The sequence below is a fragment of the Stegostoma tigrinum genome, chromosome 22 (assembly GCF_030684315.1).
Source record: "Stegostoma tigrinum isolate sSteTig4 chromosome 22, sSteTig4.hap1, whole genome shotgun sequence".
NCBI lineage: Eukaryota > Metazoa > Chordata > Chondrichthyes > Orectolobiformes > Stegostomatidae > Stegostoma > Stegostoma tigrinum.
The window spans coordinates 27,913,189-27,932,451 of record NC_081375.1 but is presented as its reverse complement, the minus strand read 5'-3'; the positions used below and the strand labels follow the sequence as shown (position 1 = coordinate 27,932,451).

Sequence of the window (19,263 nt, the reverse complement as noted above, 5' to 3'; positions counted from 1 at the left end):
ACAGGGATAGCTCCAGCAGAGCTGCTGATGGGGAAAAGAAACTGCACCGGGTTCAACCTGATATTCCTGGACCTGGGAGGGGTAGGGTAAAATGGCAGCAGGAACACCAATGCCAGCCATACACCTCTAAGTGAGAGAAACCATTTAATTTGGGGATGATGGTTGGTATTAAACCATGGAAAGAGCCCTGCATGGGTCCAAGGTGAGGTCAATGCAAGGTCAGGTCCAATGACCTACAAAGTTCAGACAGGTGATGTGGTCATGAACAAACATGTGGATCATGGGGAAGCTGCAACCTCGCAGAAGGGCCAGAGCAAAACATACCCAGGCCCTCAGAGCAGGCTGTCAGGAACTACGGGCTCTCTCCTCTGCCTAGCATCAAAGAAACATCAGCATCTGAGATGGATGCAGCCAGGAGGTCACTGCCTCAGCACTGCCTGAAGGGGTGGAATTTCTTCTGAGATGATCTATGGTCCATTACACACTACCCGTGTCTGAGTCAGAGGAACCAGACCTGGGGCAAAAACGTTCCTGGAGAAGCTAAAAGAATTGAACAGGCCTACATCCTTGGACGTAGTGATTTGGGAGGAGGTTGGCTGGGTAGACCTCTCTGAGTAGAGTTCCCTGATTGGGACCGTTAACGTATAATCTTATATGTTTCTATAAAGATGTCCCCTCATTCTTCTGAATTCCAATGAGTATAACCCCAGTCTACTCAGTGTCTCCTCATAACCCAACCCAACTCCGGAGTCAACCGATTGAAACTCCTCCGCACCCCCTCCAGTGCTAGTATATCTCTTCTCAAGTAAGGAGACTAAAACTGCACACAGTACTCCAGGTGTGGCCTCACCAGGACCCTATACAGCTGCAGCACAGCCTCCCTGATTTTAAACTTCAAACCTCTAGCAATGACAGACAAAATTCCATTTGCCTTTTTATTCACCTGCTGCACCTACAACCCCACCTTCAGCGATTCATGCACAAGGACACCCATGTCCCTCTGCACAGCAGGGTGCTGCAATATTTTACCATTTAAAACACAGTCCATTTTACTGTTATTCCTACCAAAATGGATGACCTCACACTTATCAACATTGTACTCCATCTGCCAGGCCTTTGCCCACTCACTTAGACTAGCTATGTCCCTCTGCAGACTTTCACTGTCTTCTGCACACTTTGCTCCATCTCTCACCTTAGTGTCACACACCACACTTGTCCCCACCTCTAAATCGTCTATGTATCTATATCAACAAGATGTTTTTTGGAGTAGGTTGTGGTAGAGGCCACTAAGGAACAAGTATTTCTGGTTTTGGTGATGTGTAATGGGACAAACATAATTTGGGACCTTAAGGTGAAGGTAACCCTTGAGGGTGGTGACCACAGTGCAACAGAATTCACCCTGCAGTTTGAGACAGAGAAGCTGGGTTCAGGTATTACAAGGGATTACAGGTAACTACAAAATCATGAGGTGGAGCCAGCCAGAGTTGATTAGAAAGGGAGACTAGCAAGGAAGACATGGTAATTTCCATGGTAACTAGTGAGGCACAGCAGGAATTAATCCCGAAGAAGAAGAAATATATGAAGGGGAGGATGAAGCGACCATGGCTGTCAATGGAAATCAGGGACAGCATAAAAGCAAAGTGTACAATGTGATGAAGATTACTGGGAAGCCAGAGGATTGAGAAGCATTTAAAAATTAGCAGAGGATAACTGAAAAAGCAGTAAGGCGGTAAAGATGAAGTATAAGGGTAAGCTAGCTCTTGCTGTGGAAATGCAAGGCAAAATATGGCTGAGTCAGCACAGCTTCAAGGGGACGTCATGCCTAACAAATCTGTTAGAATTCTTTGAGGACGTCAAGTTAGACAAAAGAGAGCCAATCGACCTGATCTATTTGGATCTCCAGAAGGCCTTTGACAAGGTACCACACCAAAAGGCTGCTCAATAAAATAAGAGCCCACAGTGTTATGGGCAAGCTACTCATATGGATAGAGGATTGGCTAACGGCAAAAGCCACAGAGTGGGGATAATGGGGTTTACTTCAGGATAGCAACTGGAGACAAGTGGAGCTCTGCAGAGGTCCGTGTTGGGAGCAGACCTATTCACATTATACATTAACGATTTGGACAGTGGAACTGAGGGGCGGTTAGAATTGAGGAAGCAGGGAGGCCGTAAAAGGAATTGAACAAGATAGTCAACAGGAAAAGAAGTGGTAGATGAAATACAATGTGGGAAATTATGAGGTTATGCACTTTGGTAGGAAGAATACACACGTAGAACATATTCTAAATCGGGAAGAGGCTTGAAAATCTAAAGGGCAAAATGATTTAGGAGTTCTAATTCAGGATTTTCTTAAGGTTTACTTGTAGGTTCAATTCAGAGTCAGAAAGGAAAATGCAATGTTAGCGGTCATTTCGGAAGGGCTACAATATAAAAGCAGAGATGTATTGCTGAGGATGTTTAAAGTTCTGGTCAGGCCACATTTGGAATATTGTGAGCAGTTTAGGCCCCATATTAAGAAACGGATGTGCTGAAGGGGGTCCAAGGGCGGTTTACAATGATCCCCAGAATGAAGGGCTTTTCATATGAGGAGTGGTTGAGGACTCTGGGTCTGTATTCAAAGAGTTTTGAGGGGATCTGACTGAAACTTACAGAGTACTGAGAGGCCTGGATAGGGTAGACATGAGATGATATTTCCACTAGTAGGAGAGACTAGGCCCTGAGGGTATAGTCCCAGATTGAAGGAATGACCCTTTAGAACTGGGATGAGGAGGAATGTTTTTATCTCAAGAGTGGTTAATCTGTGGACCTCATGCTGCAGAAGATTGTGGAGGCCAAGTCTAGAGTGTCTTTAAGACAAAGATGGACAGGTCCTTGTTTAGATTTGGAATCAAGGTTTACAGGGAGAAGGCTAGAGAATGGGGTTGAGAAACAAAACAACCATAACTAAATGGCAGTGCAGATTTAATGGGCCAAATGGCCTAATTCCTTCCCTATATCTGATAGGTAGATGGTACCGTCACTTGCTCAGCAATAAACTGCTCACCGACATCAGTTTACAGTCTGCAAAAGCCATTCTGCTCCTCATCTCATTTGGTTCAAACACAGTGAGGTAATAGTGATTGCCCTTAATACTGAGGCAGGATTTCAACAGGTGTGGCATCAGCAGCCCTCGCAAAACTGAAGTCAATTAGAATGGAGGGAAAAATTTCCACTGGTTGGAGCCATAGCTAACGCAAAGAAAGATGGCTGTGGTTGTTCAAGGTCAATCATCTCAGTCCCATGACGAGGGCTATTGCAGCCTTCAGCGAGACATCGACAGAATGCGGAGCTGGGCTGAGAAATGGCAGATAGAGTTCAACCTGGATAAACGCGAAGTGATGCATTTTGGAAGGTCGAACTTAAATGCTGAATATAAGATTACAGGCAGGATGCTCGGCAGTGTGGAGGAACAGCGGGATCTTGGTGTTCAAGTGCATAGCTCCCTCAAAGTTGCTACCCAAGTGGATAAGGTTGTTAAGAAAGCATGTGGTGTTTTGGCTTTCATCAACAGGGGGATCGAGTTTAGGAGCCACGAGGTTATGCTGCAGCTCTACAAAACCCTGGTGAGACCACTCTTGGAATATTGTGTCCAGTTCTGGGCGCCCTATTATAGGAAAGATGTGGAGGCTTTGGAGAGGGTGCAAAGGAGGTTTACCAGGATGCTGCCTGGACTGGAGGGCTTGTCTTACGAGGAGAGGTTGACTGAGCTCGGACTTTTCTCTCTGGAGAGAAGGAGGAAGAGAGGTGACCTGATCGAGATGTACAAGGTAATGAGAGCCATGGATATAGTCGATAGCCAGAGACTTTTCCACAGGGCAGGATTGACTGCCACGAGGGGTCATAGTTTTAAGGTGTTAGGAGGAAGGTATAGAGGAGACGTCAGAGGGAGGTTCTTCACCCAGAGAGTTGTGAGCGCATGGAATAGTTTGCCAGTGGTAGTTGTGGAAGCAGAGTCATTAGTGACATTTAAGCGACTGCTGGACATGCACATGGACAGCAGTGAATTGAGGGGAATGTAGGTTATTTTATTTTTGGATTAGGATTAATCCACGGCACAACATCGTGGGCCGAAGGGCCTGTACTGTGCTGTACTTTTCTATGTTCTATGTAACGGCAGCATTCCCTTGGGGTAGATATTTTCGAATGAACCCGTTCAGAGATGTTGGTACACACCATACGAGCAGGTGAGGCTTGAACCCAGGCCACCTAGCTCAATGGCATTCCCTCATGCTAGTGTCCAAGGCCCAACCATCTTCAGCTGCTTCATCAGAAACATGCCTATGATTATAAAAGTTAGAACTGGGGATGTTCACTGATGGTTGTTCAGCATCATTCACAACTCGTCAGGTACTGAAGCAGTCCATGTCATCAAGCAACAAGACCTGGACAATATTCACGTTTGATCTGATAAGTAGCAAATAATATTTACACACAAGGTGCCAAGCAATGGCCATCTAAATGGAGAATCTAACCAGCTCCCCTTGACATTCAATAGTTTAACCTCACTGAAAACCCCACTATTAACGTCCTGGGGGTTACCACTGACTAGGAACTAAACTGGATCAACCATATACATACCGTGAATACAAAAGTAGGTCAGAGTTTAGGGTCTATGTAGTGAATAACTCCACTCTTGGCTGCTCAAACTCTGCCTATCATCTAGAATGCACAAGTGAGGCATGTGATGAATGAGTACAGCTGAACACTTGAAGCTCAACATGAGTCAGGATAACAGTGTGGTTTAGTGATACCCATTTCACTGCCTTCAACATTCACTCCCTCGACTACCAATGTACCATGTGAAAACATGCCTGGGTGGTAGATTTTTAGTTTCACATTATAAGCTCTGGAGCAAGCCAATAGGGTCAGGACATGATTTTTTAATAACACTGGACAAAAGAAACAATTCTGAACTCTTTATTCTTTAGTTACTGTCTGATTAACTATTACTATACACTTAACATCAGCCAAAAGCAGATGCTGGAGGTCTTGTGGTACAGTAGTAAAACTTCTGGCTCAGGGGCAGAGGCCCTAGGTTCACATCCCATTCCAGGACTTGATGACAATGGGAGACGTATTCCTAATGTGGTCGAACCAGATTTTCAACCTCTTAATCTCTCTGACATACCTGTGGCACACATTTAGTGCAGCAGTGTCTCCTAGGCAGTCAATTTAGTCATAGAGTGGTGCCCCAAAGGCTACAGCTTCTGGGAACAGGCTGCTGGCCTATTTCAGGAAAATTTTGCTTTTGAAACAGACGCTCAATTAAAATTCAGGAGTGGCAGCAACGTGCACCATCTACAAAGTGCACAGCAGAAACTCACCGAGGCTTGTTTGACAGCACCTTCCAAACCCATGACCTCTACCACCTAAAAGGGCAAGGGGACCCGAAGAGAGATTGTGACTTGCTAGTTCCCCTCCAAGCCACAGACCAACCTGACAGGGTCTTCGCCACATCTTCATTGTCATTGGGTTAAAACCCAGAAACTTCCTTCCAAACAGCACTCTGAATGTAAACACACTACAAGGACTGCAGCAGCTCAAGGTGACAGCCAAACACCATCTTCTCAAGACCAACTAAAGATGGGCAATAAATGCTGGTCTAGCCAGCGATGCTCACATCCCGCAAATAAATAAATATTTTAGAATCTAAACCCCCTTGTACATGACAGTTACATTCTCCCTCTGCCCAAACAGCGCTGTCATATCAGCATCTTTCACTAGCTTATTAAGTGCCAATAAAATACACATCACTTTACTCACACTCAATTCATTTTCGATGTTAACCAACCATCCATCAAACTGAAAACACTGGGTAATCAGCACGAGCTTATCAGCCAATGCACGGAATGTCTCCTCATGCTCTAGGAAAGCCTCACAGATTGTAGTTCCACCTTTCCATTCTGTGATGAATGTCCCTGAAACCAAAAACAGCTGAATAAAAAAATCAAAATTTTCTACCCATTAAAAATAACTGCCTGCTGTATAAAAATATCCTTTGGGGGAAGATCTCGGTGATGGCATTAATTCGAGCACTAAAACAAGCAGAAAAGCATTCTTATTCCTCCATGAGGAATAGAATGTTTCTATAAAACATTCTTCTAAAGATAAAAAGCTAGACTGAATGCCACACAGGAGATCTCAGTACAGATACGAGAGCCTGTCAACAATATCTACCAGACACTAGAAAAAAAAGAGCTTCCAGTTCTGTGACAGAACCTTTGAAATGACTGAAAAATAACTTTCTAATTCTTAGAAAAAAGCAGTTAAGATAGATTATTTCCCAGAAGAGGATAAACAAAACTTCCAATCTACACCATCAGAAGCTTTCTGTGTCAATGAAAATGTATTCATATTGAAAACACAGAAAACTAACCATACCTTTTGCCATAGTGAAGAGTGAAATGAGCTTAGTTCTTAAATAAATCATATTTACCTAGAACAGCAACACCATGCTTATGTGCAGCATTAGTCCAGCAGGCGGGTGGGATGGTCACCATATGGTGACTGAAATAGACAAAGATGTCAATATATAACCAGTGGTAAAAGACAAAAGGATTCTCCTCATGCACGCCTTGTATGAACCTGAAAAGCAAAGTGATAGATTACAAAATTATGGCACAAAATCTCCCAGAGTAAAGAGTGGCTGACAGAGGTCCAAACAAGAGTGCACACTTTAAGAATGTATTCCGTACCATAGCTCTTTATCCATACCAAAACCAAATATAAACGATACTCTGACTTTTCATTATTGCTGATCGTTCAAGATTCTAACATAAATTCCTGTTTGCAGAATCCAACTAGTGGTGCGATTCAGGGCAAGAGAGAGAGAAATCACGGGTGCCTGTATTGCACCCGGACCAGATCCCCAGTCCCCTCTGACTCAAGCACAGTGGGCCCCCTGATGCCCCAGGTCCTGGTTACTGGGTTCTGATGCACCCTCTCTCCTGGCCCCTAACCCTAAATCCAAGGCATGCACTGGGCTAAATGCAACATTGAAAGATTTGGATTTGCAACTTGCATTAATCTGCTGAATGTAATCACACTTGGAATTTGAAAATATATGATTCATAAAACCCGTGGTATTGCAAGACTCCAGTGGTGAGGTGACACCTCAAAATGGACATCCGTGTGTTCGGGATTTAAACTTCTCCTCTAGTATTTTGATGGCCATTCAGCAGACTGCTAAATATGAGGATCGTGCACCATAAGTTAAATGACTAGACAGATTCATGAAAAAAAAAACAGCATAATAGGTGCAAAGACATTTGAAGCATTACGGTCACATCCAAAGTGTTCCACTGACAAATCCTCTGACATATCAGGTAAGATCTCACTTTACTGTCTGATCTTCAGAAGGCAGTTTGTCTCTGGGTTAAGGCTCCAACTTTAGCCATTTCGGAGCTGTTGTCTTACTGGAATTCCCCATCTCACCTCCACAAGCCAATAAGACATCCACTATCATGGTAAAACTTCCACCTTCCACATGTATAACCAAACAACATTAAACCACAAATGGAATTCAAAGCTGTCTCGTACAGGTGAGGTGTTTCCGCTGTTGGGGATCTAGCCAAATTTTAAAACAGCAACAATGCAAAACCAGGTAGAGAAGTTCAAAAATAGCTAAAGAAGGCTTTTATATGATTTGAAACTTGACAAATCTCCAATCTCCCTTCAAATAATCCTTTGCTCCAATGAGATGACAGAATTGTAAACATAGATTTTGATGCCTCTCAATATTTGCCACATTTTAATGCGTCACACAGGTGCTCCGACTTTCTTCAATAGTGGAAATCCAATTCAATGTGATCATTTGTGGCTTGGAAAGAATTAAAAAGAGTTGATCGCAATCCACAACGCTATTAAGAGATAATTTAAAGACAGACACTTTTGAGAACTGGGTAAAGTCATCATAGATTTTATTCAAAGAAGATAACTTTTCCCTGGTTGCCTAAGACAGCTACTCTGCCACTACAAGAGTTTCAGCACAGTTTATAGTTCTCAGTTTAGTGTCGAGCCCCCTCTTATCTCAAATCTCAATCTCAGCCTGATTTCCTTGCAACTCAACGTTCAGTATTCCCTTATCTCTGTGGACTGTATAGCAATGGATAATTGTTACAACTTGTACTTTTCACTAGGTTCCCACAGGAATGGAAACGTGTCCCATTCTTTCTCACAATATTGGCTATATTTCCCATCATGCTTCAACAGAATACTCATAGCTACATATGTCTACCCTAAGCAATTAATGAACATTTAAGTATCAATGTTAATCAATTGCCTCAATTCAAAAGCATATTTTCACCTTAGTTTAATGTACAGCACATTTAAAACTTCAAATATAAATATATATAATAACAGTTTGCATTTCCAATTACATAAAAAGAAATGTTGAGCATTCTGCTTTAAATAATGACATAGAAATGGATAATATTAAATCCTGAATGACTGGATCAACACCATCATAACTAATCCAAATTCACCACATTATGTCAGAAGGGAGAATGTCATGCCACGTTCCATGGTATAAAAGGCAAAATTGTGAATCACTTGTCATTATTCTTTTCCTTTGAGACCTGTCTCACACTTAAAGTAAAACTGTTAAAGATATTGATCAGTCACCATGCAATGCAGAGAAAACCTACCTGTCATTCAAGTAGCCGCCAGCCATATCATGACAGACCAGTGTCCTTGGCCGATTACACTGCATAGGTGGCTGTCGTGGAGACAGGGGGATAACAGCTTTGTTAAAATGCTCATCTTGAATAAAAGGCTGCCACGAATTCAGTTCCTCAAGTGATGAGATATAAAAGCTGATTGGTGCACTAGTGTCAGGATCGTAACAGCGACCTGCATTCAACAAAGAACCATAAACAGTCTTATCTCCCATATACACACGACACTGAATCTTAGGAAACAGGGTAATGATTTAGAAAAATTCACACCAAAGCCTGGATAAAGCAGCTGACTGGTTTACTGTCCGTAAACCAGAGTTAAGACCTTAATGAGACAAGATGATAATTTCTTCTCTCAATTGGATATAATGTCACTTCAGGATGAATTAAACAGATTCAACTTAAAAAAAAACACTTAACCTTCCATGACCTTTAATTAACCTAAAATTCAGGAAAGATAATAATTCAAATAATGAGAAGTTGAATAATCCACAATTCAGGAAAATTCATTCTCATCAATCCGCTACCTAAATTTTAATTATGAAAGTTTCCAGCCCTCTGATCAGAGAATACTGCCCTCAATAAATTTAGGCCAAGGCCATTCTGCAATGTTTACCTGAGATATATGTAAGCTAGCATATATTTAATATGGTCAACCACACTGTCCCCCCTTTCCCACTGTCTAGCTCAGTGAGATGAACCTTGTTTAGTTATAACCTATCCAAGAAGGGTATGAGCCATGTGAGGCTGGGGGGAGAAGTGTGCATTGTGCGTGCAGAGTTTCGACTGCACAGCTATCCATCTGCCACATGGCCAATGGGTAGAGATTGAAATAAGGTCCATGTCAAAGTGACAAATCAATCAATACATGGCCCTCCTCGCCAGAATATTCAACGTCCATTCTTTTGTAAGGTATGACTGGGGACTATGCTAATTGCTAAGAACCTGTTCTGTTCCTTATGTTCCTACATAGGGTCAGTACAGGCGTAACTGATGGATCCAGCCACAGCAGGGGTTACTATTGTTGCTGCTGTGATGCAACAAAGACAAGGGAGAGAAGAGGAACTGCTGCATCAAAAGCCCTTGGACCAGCAGAAACCTGCCCGAGAAGCCTCATGGCTTCCACGCAGAGGTTACAGCTGACGGGCCCTCAGTGGGGACCAGGGTCCTCAATGCCATTTCCTTCAGGTTAGCAAGATGCAGCATCAGTGCAGACTGAGTAGGTCCCAGAGTGCTGTGACTGAGCCACGCTCACTGGTGGAGTAGGATCTGCAACCTGAAGAGGTGGGTGGCCTCCTGTCTCAGAGCTGTCATGGCGATGGCTGGTGTGAGCTTTTAAGCGAGTGGCTCCTTCCATGAAGCCACTGGGGTTCTGTGTGCGATCTCTCAAATCAGGCACTCACAATCATATTGAAACTGTGAATGCTCGTAATTTGTGCCAGATCATACTGCTACTTCTCATTTTCCCAGGGCAAAGGTCAGTGCTTCAGCCTGGGCAGTACGATTCAGCACCAAATCTGACATCCCCCAGCCACGGGACACAATCGACTGCACACAGATCATGTAAAGAACATCATTACGGGGAGGCAATGGCCTGTGGTAGTTTCACTAGACTAATCTCCGGAGACCCAAGAAATGGTGTGGGGACCCAGGTTCAAATCCTGCTATGGCAGATGGTGGAATTTGAATTCAATAATAATCCGGAATTGAGAATCTAATGATGGGCATTAGACCATTGATGATTTCAGAAAATTTTCTGAAGAAGGGTCTAGGCCCGAAATGTCAACTTGCCTGCTCCTCTGTTGCTACTTGGCCTGCTGTGTTCACCCAGCTTCACACCCTGTTATCTCAGAACTTAATTGACACTTGGTACCAGTAGGTGAGAGCTGGTTGCAGTGACCAATCAATTCCTTCACAGTACTAACTATTCCATATGCAAGCAGTTTGCTCATATTCTGGGAGAGAAATGAAGCTTCTGCTTGTTTAATTTCTGTTTGCTTTTGCTTTTTGTAAATAAAAGTTACTCTTTTGAATAATTTGGAGTCTTCCCTGTGATATGCTGTGCTAGTGGGCACTGGAGAAAGAGTAGCAGAGACTTAGAGAAGGCTGAATGAGATGTGGCAAAGGTCCAGTGGCCTGGTCCTTAAACAGCCATAGGCATGGGAATATGCAGTAGTGCGCACGAGGAGGTGTCAGCCACGCCACCAACACGCCACGAGAAGTGCTGGATTGCAGCTGTTGTGCCACCACGTTGACAGAAAACAGGCAACTCCTGACTGGGCGCACAGCCAAGGTTCAAGGATGGCACTGGCACCAGGGGCGACAGGTTGTAGATATCCCGACAGCACCAAATTCTTGGCATTCATTGAACCAGGCTAGCATCAGATGAGAGAAACTCCCTTGAAGCATAAAGCGTTAAGTTTATGAGGCGGTTTTGCGAGAAAAGTGTGAAAAACTCACCAGCCCTCATGGAATTTAACGAAAATGGCACCAAGCCAAAGTAAGGTAATGTTCAAACACGTTAAGAGTCTAAATAGAAACCAAAAGAACTGCAGATGCTGTAAATCAGGACCAAAAAAAAAAGTTGCTGGAAAATCTCAGCAGGTCTGGCAGCATCTGTGAAGGAGAAAACAGTTAACATTTCAGGTCCGGTGACCATTCCTCAGAACTGATAGTGGCTCGGAAAAAAATCAGTTTAAAAGTCTAAGTGTTTGTAAAGTCCCTAACTGAAAGATGAGGAGCTATTCCTTGTCCTTACACTGAGCTTACACCGAGTTCTTTCCGAGGAAGGGTCACCAGACCGGAAACATTAACTCTGATTTTTTTCTTTCACAGATGCTGCCAGACCTGCTAAGCCTATTCAGCAACTTCTGTTTTTGTTCCTGATTTACAGCATCCACAGTTCTTTTGGTTTTTACTTGCTTGGAACAATGTCAGGTACAGAGGACAGAGGACAAAGAGGCCAGAAGGAGAGTAAGATGGAGAATTAAAATGGCAAGCATCTCGAAACTCTGGTCATCTGTGCTGTCTGAACTAAGATGCTAGGGGAAGCAATAACTCAGTCTGTGTGGTCTCCCCTGGCACCCAATGTAAAGGCAAATACAGTAATCAAATTGAAGTAAAGTTGGACATTCTGGGCGCATCCCGATCCAAACAACACAGTTTCCACACTTTGAACAATAATGACATGCTTGACAGCACATCAAAAAATCATTTTATACACCACAACATAAAAGAATTGGCATCAGTTTGGAAGGAAATGAAAGGTTCCGTCATTCCAACCAATGCTCAAAAAAACAAAGAATCATATCTCCAGAGACAGTAAGAACTGCAGATGTTGGAGCCAGAGATAACACAACAGGCCAGGTGGCATCATAGGAGCATGAAAGTTGACATTTCGGGTCGGGACCCTTCTTCAGAAATGGGGGAGGGGGAAGGGAGTTCAGAAATAAATAGAGAGGGGAGGAGTGGGGCTGGGGAAGGTAGGTGGGATGGTGATGAGTGAGTGCAGGTAGGGAGTGGTGGGGATTGGCCAGTGTGATAGGAGAAGCAGATAGGTGGGAGAGAAGATGGATAGGTTGTGTCAGGTCAAGGAGGCAGCGATGAAAGAGAAGGGGACAGGTAGAACCTCAGTAAGTAGTGACACTTGGTGTTTGCGTACTGAGGATCTACGCGCAGCTTGATGCAGCCGCACACAAAGGTAGCCGTCAGGGCGAGGGTGGCGTTCAGTACTCCCTTTCCCCCATTTTCCAGGTCTTTGTACATGGTGTCCCTGCGGACCCGGTCCATCCTCGACCCACAAATGAAGTGGAAGATGGCCCAGGTGACCGCAGCGGCGCAGGTCCAGGGAATAGGCCAGGCCTGTGCCACATACAACAGTACCGAAAGCCCCTCGCACCTGACAACAAGGTTCTTACCCGCGATGGAGAGGGACCGGAGCGTCCACCTGCCCAGCTTCTGTTTCAGTTTGGTGATACGCTCCTCCCGAGTCTTAGTGCACGCCCCAGATCCACCAAACCAAACACTCAGCACCTTCAGGTAGTCTGTCCTGACTGTGAAGGGGATGAAGGAGCGGTTGTCCCAGTTCCCGAAGAACATGACCTCGCTCTTACCCCTATTGACTTTGGCACCCGAGGCCAGTTCAAACTGGCTGCAGATGTCCAACAGTCTACTCACCGACTGACGATCGGTGCAGAAGACGGCGACGTCGTCCATGTACAGGGAGGTCTTGACCTGAAGGCCTCCACTGCCTGGGATAGTCACGCCCTTCAGGCTCACATTCCTTCCTGCTGGTTGCGGCGAAGGGCTCCACACAGCACACGAACAAGGCAGGAGAGAGTGGGCAGCCCTCCCTGACTCCAGATCTGACGGGAAAACTGTCCGATTCCCACCCGTTGATCGAGACTGCGCTAATGATGTTGGTGTAGAGCAGCCGGATCCAATTGTGGATGCCCTCCCCGAACCCCAATTTGGAGAGGACGTCCCTCATCTAAGCATGAGAGACCCTGTCGAAGGCCTTCTCCTGGTCCAGGCTGACGAGGCAGGTGTCCACCCGCCTGTCCTGTACGTAGGCGATCGTATCCCTGATGAGCGCGAGGCTCTCAGCGATCTTCCTGCCCGGCACAGCACAGGTTTGGTCAGGGTGAATCACTGACTCCAGGACAGACCTGGCCTGGTTGGCTATGGCCTTGGCCAGGATTTTGTAGTCCACGTTCAAAAGTGAAATGGGACACCAATTCTTAATTTCTTCCCTCTCCCCCTTCCTCTTGTAAATGAGGGTGACGTTGCCCTTCCTCATGGACTTGCACATTTCCCCTGCCCGAAGCGCACTATCGTACACCTCCAGCAGGTCCTGGCCGACCAGGTCCCACAGAGCGGAATACAGCTCGACCGGTAAGCCCTCGCTCCCGGGATTCTTATTACTCTCCAAGGACTTGAGGGTTCTGGTCAGCTAGTCCAGGGATATCGGCCGGTCAAGCCACTCCCTCGTGCCGTCGTCTAAGACCTCCGTGATAGACGACAGGAACAACTCGGAAGCCGTGCTGTTCGTGGGCTTCACGTCGTACAGTCCGGCATAGAAGGATCTGCTGATCCTCAAAATGTCGGGCCGAGACGACGTCACCGAGCCGTCGTCCTCCTTCAGCCGGCTAAGCACAGAGCTCTCTTTGTGCACCTTCTGAAAGGAGAAACGCGAGCACGTCTCGTCCTGCTCCACGGAGCGGACCCTGGACCGGAAGATTATCCTGAAGTCCAGCAGTTAGCCCGAGCAATGGGCATGAAGGGACAGGTAGAGGGGCCGGACCTTGGACTTGGGGAGGGTACTGCGGTCACTGCCCACAATGGGGCCAGTCATCCTAAGCGGAGACTTCAACTGCATCATCGATGCAGATGGAAGATCCGACATGGGGACAGCGGGTGGGGGGAGTCAACTGGACATCACGTCCAGATTCCTGATGGGCACGGTGAAGGATGCCAAGCTGCTCGACGTCATCAGCACCCCTGCAGACGGAGCGCAGCGGAGGTACACCTGGTCGCGGCCAGACGGGTCTATTCGCTCAAGGATAGACTTCCTGTTTGTGTCACAGGCGTTCTCGGTCAGGTCCACCGGCATCGAGCCGGTCTTCTTCTCTGACCACTGCCTCCTGCTGGCCGACTGTCACTTACAGGACGACCAGCAGGCCGGCAAGGGGACGTGGAAGCTCAACATGACTCTGTTGACCCCAGAGAACGTCAAGGAGCTTCAGAGGGAGTACGCTGGTTGGAGAACCGTGAAACCCCTCTTTGAGTCTCCGGGCGACTGGTGGGAGACGGTGAAGGAGAACATCAAGAGGTTCTTTGTCCTCAAGGGAGTTCGGAAGGCGAGAGAGGGGCGGGAAAAGCTGTCGCGACTCCAGAAAAGGGTGCAGAACCTGCTCCTTCTGCAGTTGATGGGGGTCGATGTCACAGAGGACCTCCGCGAGGTGAGGGGCCAGCAAGCCTCGCTCTTCGCCGCGGAGGCCTCCAGGATAATCTTCCGGTCCTGGGTCCGCTCCGTGGAGCAGGACGAGTCGTGCCCACGTTTCTTCTTTCAGAAGGTGCACAAAGAGAGCTCTGTACTTAGCCGGCTGAAGGAGGACGACGGCTCGGTGACGTCGTCTAGGCCCGACATTTTGAGGATCAGCAGATCCTTCTATGCCGGACTGTATGACACGAAGCCCACGGACAGCACGGCCTCCAAGTCGTTCCTGTCGTCTATCACGGAGGTCTTAGACGACAGCACGAGGGAGTGGCTTGACCGGCCGATATCCCTGGGCGAGCTGACCAGAACCATCAAGTCCTTGGGGAGGAATAGGACTCCCGGAAGCAATGGCTTACCGGTCGAGCTGTATTCCGCTCTGTGGGACCTGATCAGCCAGGACCTGCTGGAGGTGTACGATAGTGCGCTTCGGGCAGGGGAAATGTGCAAGTCCATGAGGAAGGGCATCATCACCCTCATTTACAAGAGGAAGGGGGAGAGGGAAGAAATTAAGAATTGGCGTCCCATTTCACTTTTGAACGTGGACTGCAAAATCCTGGCCAAGGTCATAGCCAACCGGGTCAGGTCTGTCCTGGAGTCGGTGATTCACCCTGACCAAACCTGTGCTGTGCCGGGCAGGAAGATCGCTGAGAGCCTCGCGCTCATCAGGGATACGATCGCCTACGTGCAGGACAGGCGGGTGGATACCTGCCTCGTCAGCCTGGACCAGGAGAAGGCCTTCGACAGGGTCTCTCATGCTTACATGAGGGACGTCCTCTCCAAATTGGGGTTCGGGGAGGGCATCCACAATTGGATCCGGCTGCTCTACACCAACATCGTTAGCGCAGTCTCGATCAACGGGTGAGAATCGGACAGTTTTCCCGTCAGATCTGGAGTCAGGCAGGGCTGCCCACTCTCTCCTGCCTTGTTCGTGTGCTGTGTGGAGCCCTTCACCGCCTCCATCAGGAAGGACGTGAGCCTGAAGGGCGTGACTATCCCAGGCAGCGGAGGCCTTCAGGTCAAGACCTCCCTGTACATGGACGATGTTGCCGTCTTCTGCACCGATCGTCGGTCGGTGAGTAGACTATTGGACATCTGCTGCCAGTTTGAACTGGCCTCGGGTGCCAAAGTCAATAGGGGTAAGAGCGAGGTCATGCTCTTCGGGAACTGGGACGACCGCTCCTTCATCCCCTTCACTGTCAGGACAGACTACCTGAAGGTGCTGAGTGTTTGGTTTGGTGGAGCTGGGGCATGCACTAAGACTTGGGTGGAGCGTATCACCAAACTGAAGCAGAAGCTGGGCAGGTGGACGCTCCGGTCCCTCTCCATCGCGGGTAAGAACCTGGTTGTCAGGTGCGAGGGGCTCTCGGTACTGTTGTATGTGGCGCAGGCCTGGCCTATTCCCTGGACCTGCTCCGCTGCAGTCACCCGGGCCATCTTCCACTTCATTTGGGGGTCGAGGATGGACTGGGTCCGCAGGGACATCACGTACAAAGACCTGGAAAATGGGGGAAAGGGAGTACCGAACGCCACCCTCGCCCTGATGGCTACCTTTGTGTGCGGCTGCATCAAGCTGTGCGTAGATCCTCAGTACGCAAACACCAAGTGTCGCTACTTACTGAGGTTCTACCTGTCCCCGGTGTTGCGAAGGATGGGCCTGGCCTCATTGCCGCGGAACGCTCTGAGTAGTTGGACCGTCCCGTACCACCTGTCCTTCGTGGAGAAATTTTTGAAAGGAAACACCTTTGACCACAAGGCCGTCAGGCAGTGGTCAGCATATAGTATCCTCGAGACCCTTCGGGAAAAGGAGAGGGTGGATCCCGTCGTGTGGTTCCCCACGCAGACTGCCAAAGTCGTTTGGCAGAATGCCTCATCGCCAGAACTTTCAAACAAGCACAAGGACATTGCTTGGCTGGCGGTGAGAAGGGCTCTGCCAGTGAGATCCTTTATGCATGCCCAGAATCTCTGCACCACCGCACGCTGCCCTCGAGGTGGCTGCGGGGGGGGACGAGACTGTCGATCACCTCCTTCTGGAGTGTGCCTAAGCATAGGAGGTCTGGAAGGGGATGCAGTGGTATTTGTCGAGGTTCGTTCCGAGCAGCTCCGTGACACAGGACTCCGTGCTCTACGGGCTGTTTCCCGGGACGCATACTGAGACCAACATCAACTGCGCCTGGAGGACCATCAATGCGGTGAAAGACGCTCTTTGGTCTGCCCGCAACTTGCTGGCCTGCCAGCTGAAAGAACTGACCCCGACCGAGTGTTGCAGACTGGCGCACTCCAAAGTCCAGGACTACGTGCTGAGAGACGCGCTAAAGCTTGGGGCAGCCGCCGCCAAGGCGCGGTGGGGAAAGACCACGGTATGAAACCCCTCGTCCAGAATAGAAAAAAGGGCCCTATCTGGTAACTGGGCCCAGCTGGCGCCTTCCCCAAATGGTCAGGGGGCCAACGGGGACTGTGCGGGGTGACGACTGCCGGGGTATTTTCTTTGCTTTTTTTTTCTTCTTTGTCTTGTTTTTGCTTTTAGTTGGTGACCCCCTGGGCAACCCGGAGCGGCTTGCATGACTGGGTAGGTGTATAAATGGGTTTTTTTCGTAAATTCTACGAATAAAGTATATTTTTTCAAATTTAAAAAAAAGTGACAAAACGTCTAACCTTCTAGCTCAGCAAGCAAACTCACATCCAAAAAACAATGCAACGTTTTCAAGAACTGACACCTGATGCACTGCCTGCAGTACCACTGACTGAGCATGCTGTACTTGTACGTACTCACCAGGGAGTTGAGGTGCATCATACTGAATTGTGTGATCAACTTGATGGTCCAATGGACATGCTTGAGCATCAGTGAGACTGTAAAACAGACATTAATGCAAGACAACATTAAATCCTATAATCCTGTTTGATGTCCTTAAAACAGTGCAGAATCAAATGTGGTATTCAAATAAAAAGCAAATTTCCAACTATTTTCCAGTTTTACAATGAGTATAATTAAGTTGCAGGTTGCATCCACTAGGCGAAGGTAACAGAATTGTTATGAGAAGAAGAACATCTCCGAGGAGGTTCAAATTGTGAGAAATTTCAGCAAGTTGTTTCTTGAGCTCAACAGCAGACATTTTCAAAACACTATATCATCGTTTTTACAAAAAAAAATTGGGATCTCAGACAATAGTTAACAATGTTGGCATTAAGCATGCAGAACTAAATTACAGTGATGCAAAACTGCCATTACACTCTGCATCAGTGTCTGTGCTGCAAAATTAAGTGCGGGCTAACAATTAATGCAAGGAGGCAAGGAAGATTCAAAGTTCAATTCTCCTTCTACACAGTATCATCAATCTTATTTAGGTTGGTTTTTAAGATGAACTGCAATTGCTAGCAAGAAAAATAAGTATTTGGACCCCAACTGCAAAATACAAAGATGCTGTTGCAAAGCATAAGTAGGTCAGGAGGCCTGGTGATGTTGCCAACATATTTGCACTCAAGGTTCGCAAATGAACAAGTGGTCACTTGGTCAGGACACCAGAGGGCAGCCCGACCCAAGGAAATTTACTCGAGCACATCACGGGAGAAGTCATGGGGGGAATAGCAAGGTTTTATTTACTGAAAAATAGTCTGGGCCTACAAAGCAAAGTCACAGTACGATTAAAAATGATTAATTACTAGTTTCCATAATGTATGTGGAGCTTCAAACGGTAACCATCCGTCGAAACTTTAATGACAGGGTCCTGGACATATGAACATCTTGACTATTCGCTGTAGGCCTTGGCTCCTGCTGGTTTCTCTAAGACTTTATTGCTGATAATGGTGAGCTACCGGTTTTGCAATAACAGAAACATTATATCCATGTAAAATATACCACCCAAATGCTGATTGTTGAAATCCCTGTTTCAGGGTCTGCATTTCTTAACATCCTAAGTTTTTTTTTCTGTTGTGGTTTTCTACCAACATTTACCATTGCGAGTCGCTACACCAATTCTTCAACAAGTTTCATTGTAAGAGGTCAGCCTGAGCAACGAGCGTGACGAAAAGAAGTACAAATAGAAAAGTGGGGCGGAAAATAAATGTGGAGAGAAGAGAATATGCAAAACATTTCATTAAAAAAATTCAGACAGAAACTGCAGGCAAGGGCTGAGCGAGAGAATCTCAGATCCCCTGCAACAACATCAGGGCGATGTGTCCGTTCCGTTTACTCACTCATTGTTCTTCCTGCTGCCACCTACAGTCAAGGTGCAGCCATCTGCCTCATCCTCGGCTGCCCTCTTCCCCGCAGACCCAGACTGGGATCTCTTCCTCTTACTTATCTCCATCAGACTGAGGTGTTGCCAATTCTAACGGCAGCTCTTTGAGCACAAACTACACCAAACAACTTCGAAACGCGTTTCTTACAGCCAACTCTTGGCAGAGCCGCCTGGTTAAAATCTGCTTAGGTGAAAATCGACAAACACTAATTCAGAGTCTGTTTTGGACGGGCATTTAGCGGCAAGCGCTGCCTATGCCATTGCTTAAACCTTCTGAAACTTTCTGATCTTGCACTTTACAAAGACCCAGACTCTG

General features: G+C 46.9%; 1 protein-coding gene across 1 annotated transcript in view; it reads right to left on the bottom strand.

The window, feature by feature from the left end:
- The window catches only part of engase (endo-beta-N-acetylglucosaminidase), a 59,824-nt gene extending 40,804 nt beyond the window's left edge, over nt 1–19,020 (bottom strand). The window contains exons 1-5 of the mRNA XM_048555652.2: nt 18,904–19,020; nt 17,483–17,559; nt 8,685–8,889; nt 6,476–6,624; nt 5,803–5,957 (exon numbers count right to left, since the gene is read on the bottom strand). Of these exons, the coding sequence (XP_048411609.1) occupies nt 5,803–5,957; nt 6,476–6,624; nt 8,685–8,889; nt 17,483–17,559; nt 18,904–19,016 (699 nt within the window). The 5' untranslated portion in view covers nt 19,017–19,020. The remainder of the gene's footprint in view (nt 1–5,802; nt 5,958–6,475; nt 6,625–8,684; nt 8,890–17,482; nt 17,560–18,903) is intronic.
- Between the last annotated feature and the right edge of the window lie 243 nt (nt 19,021–19,263).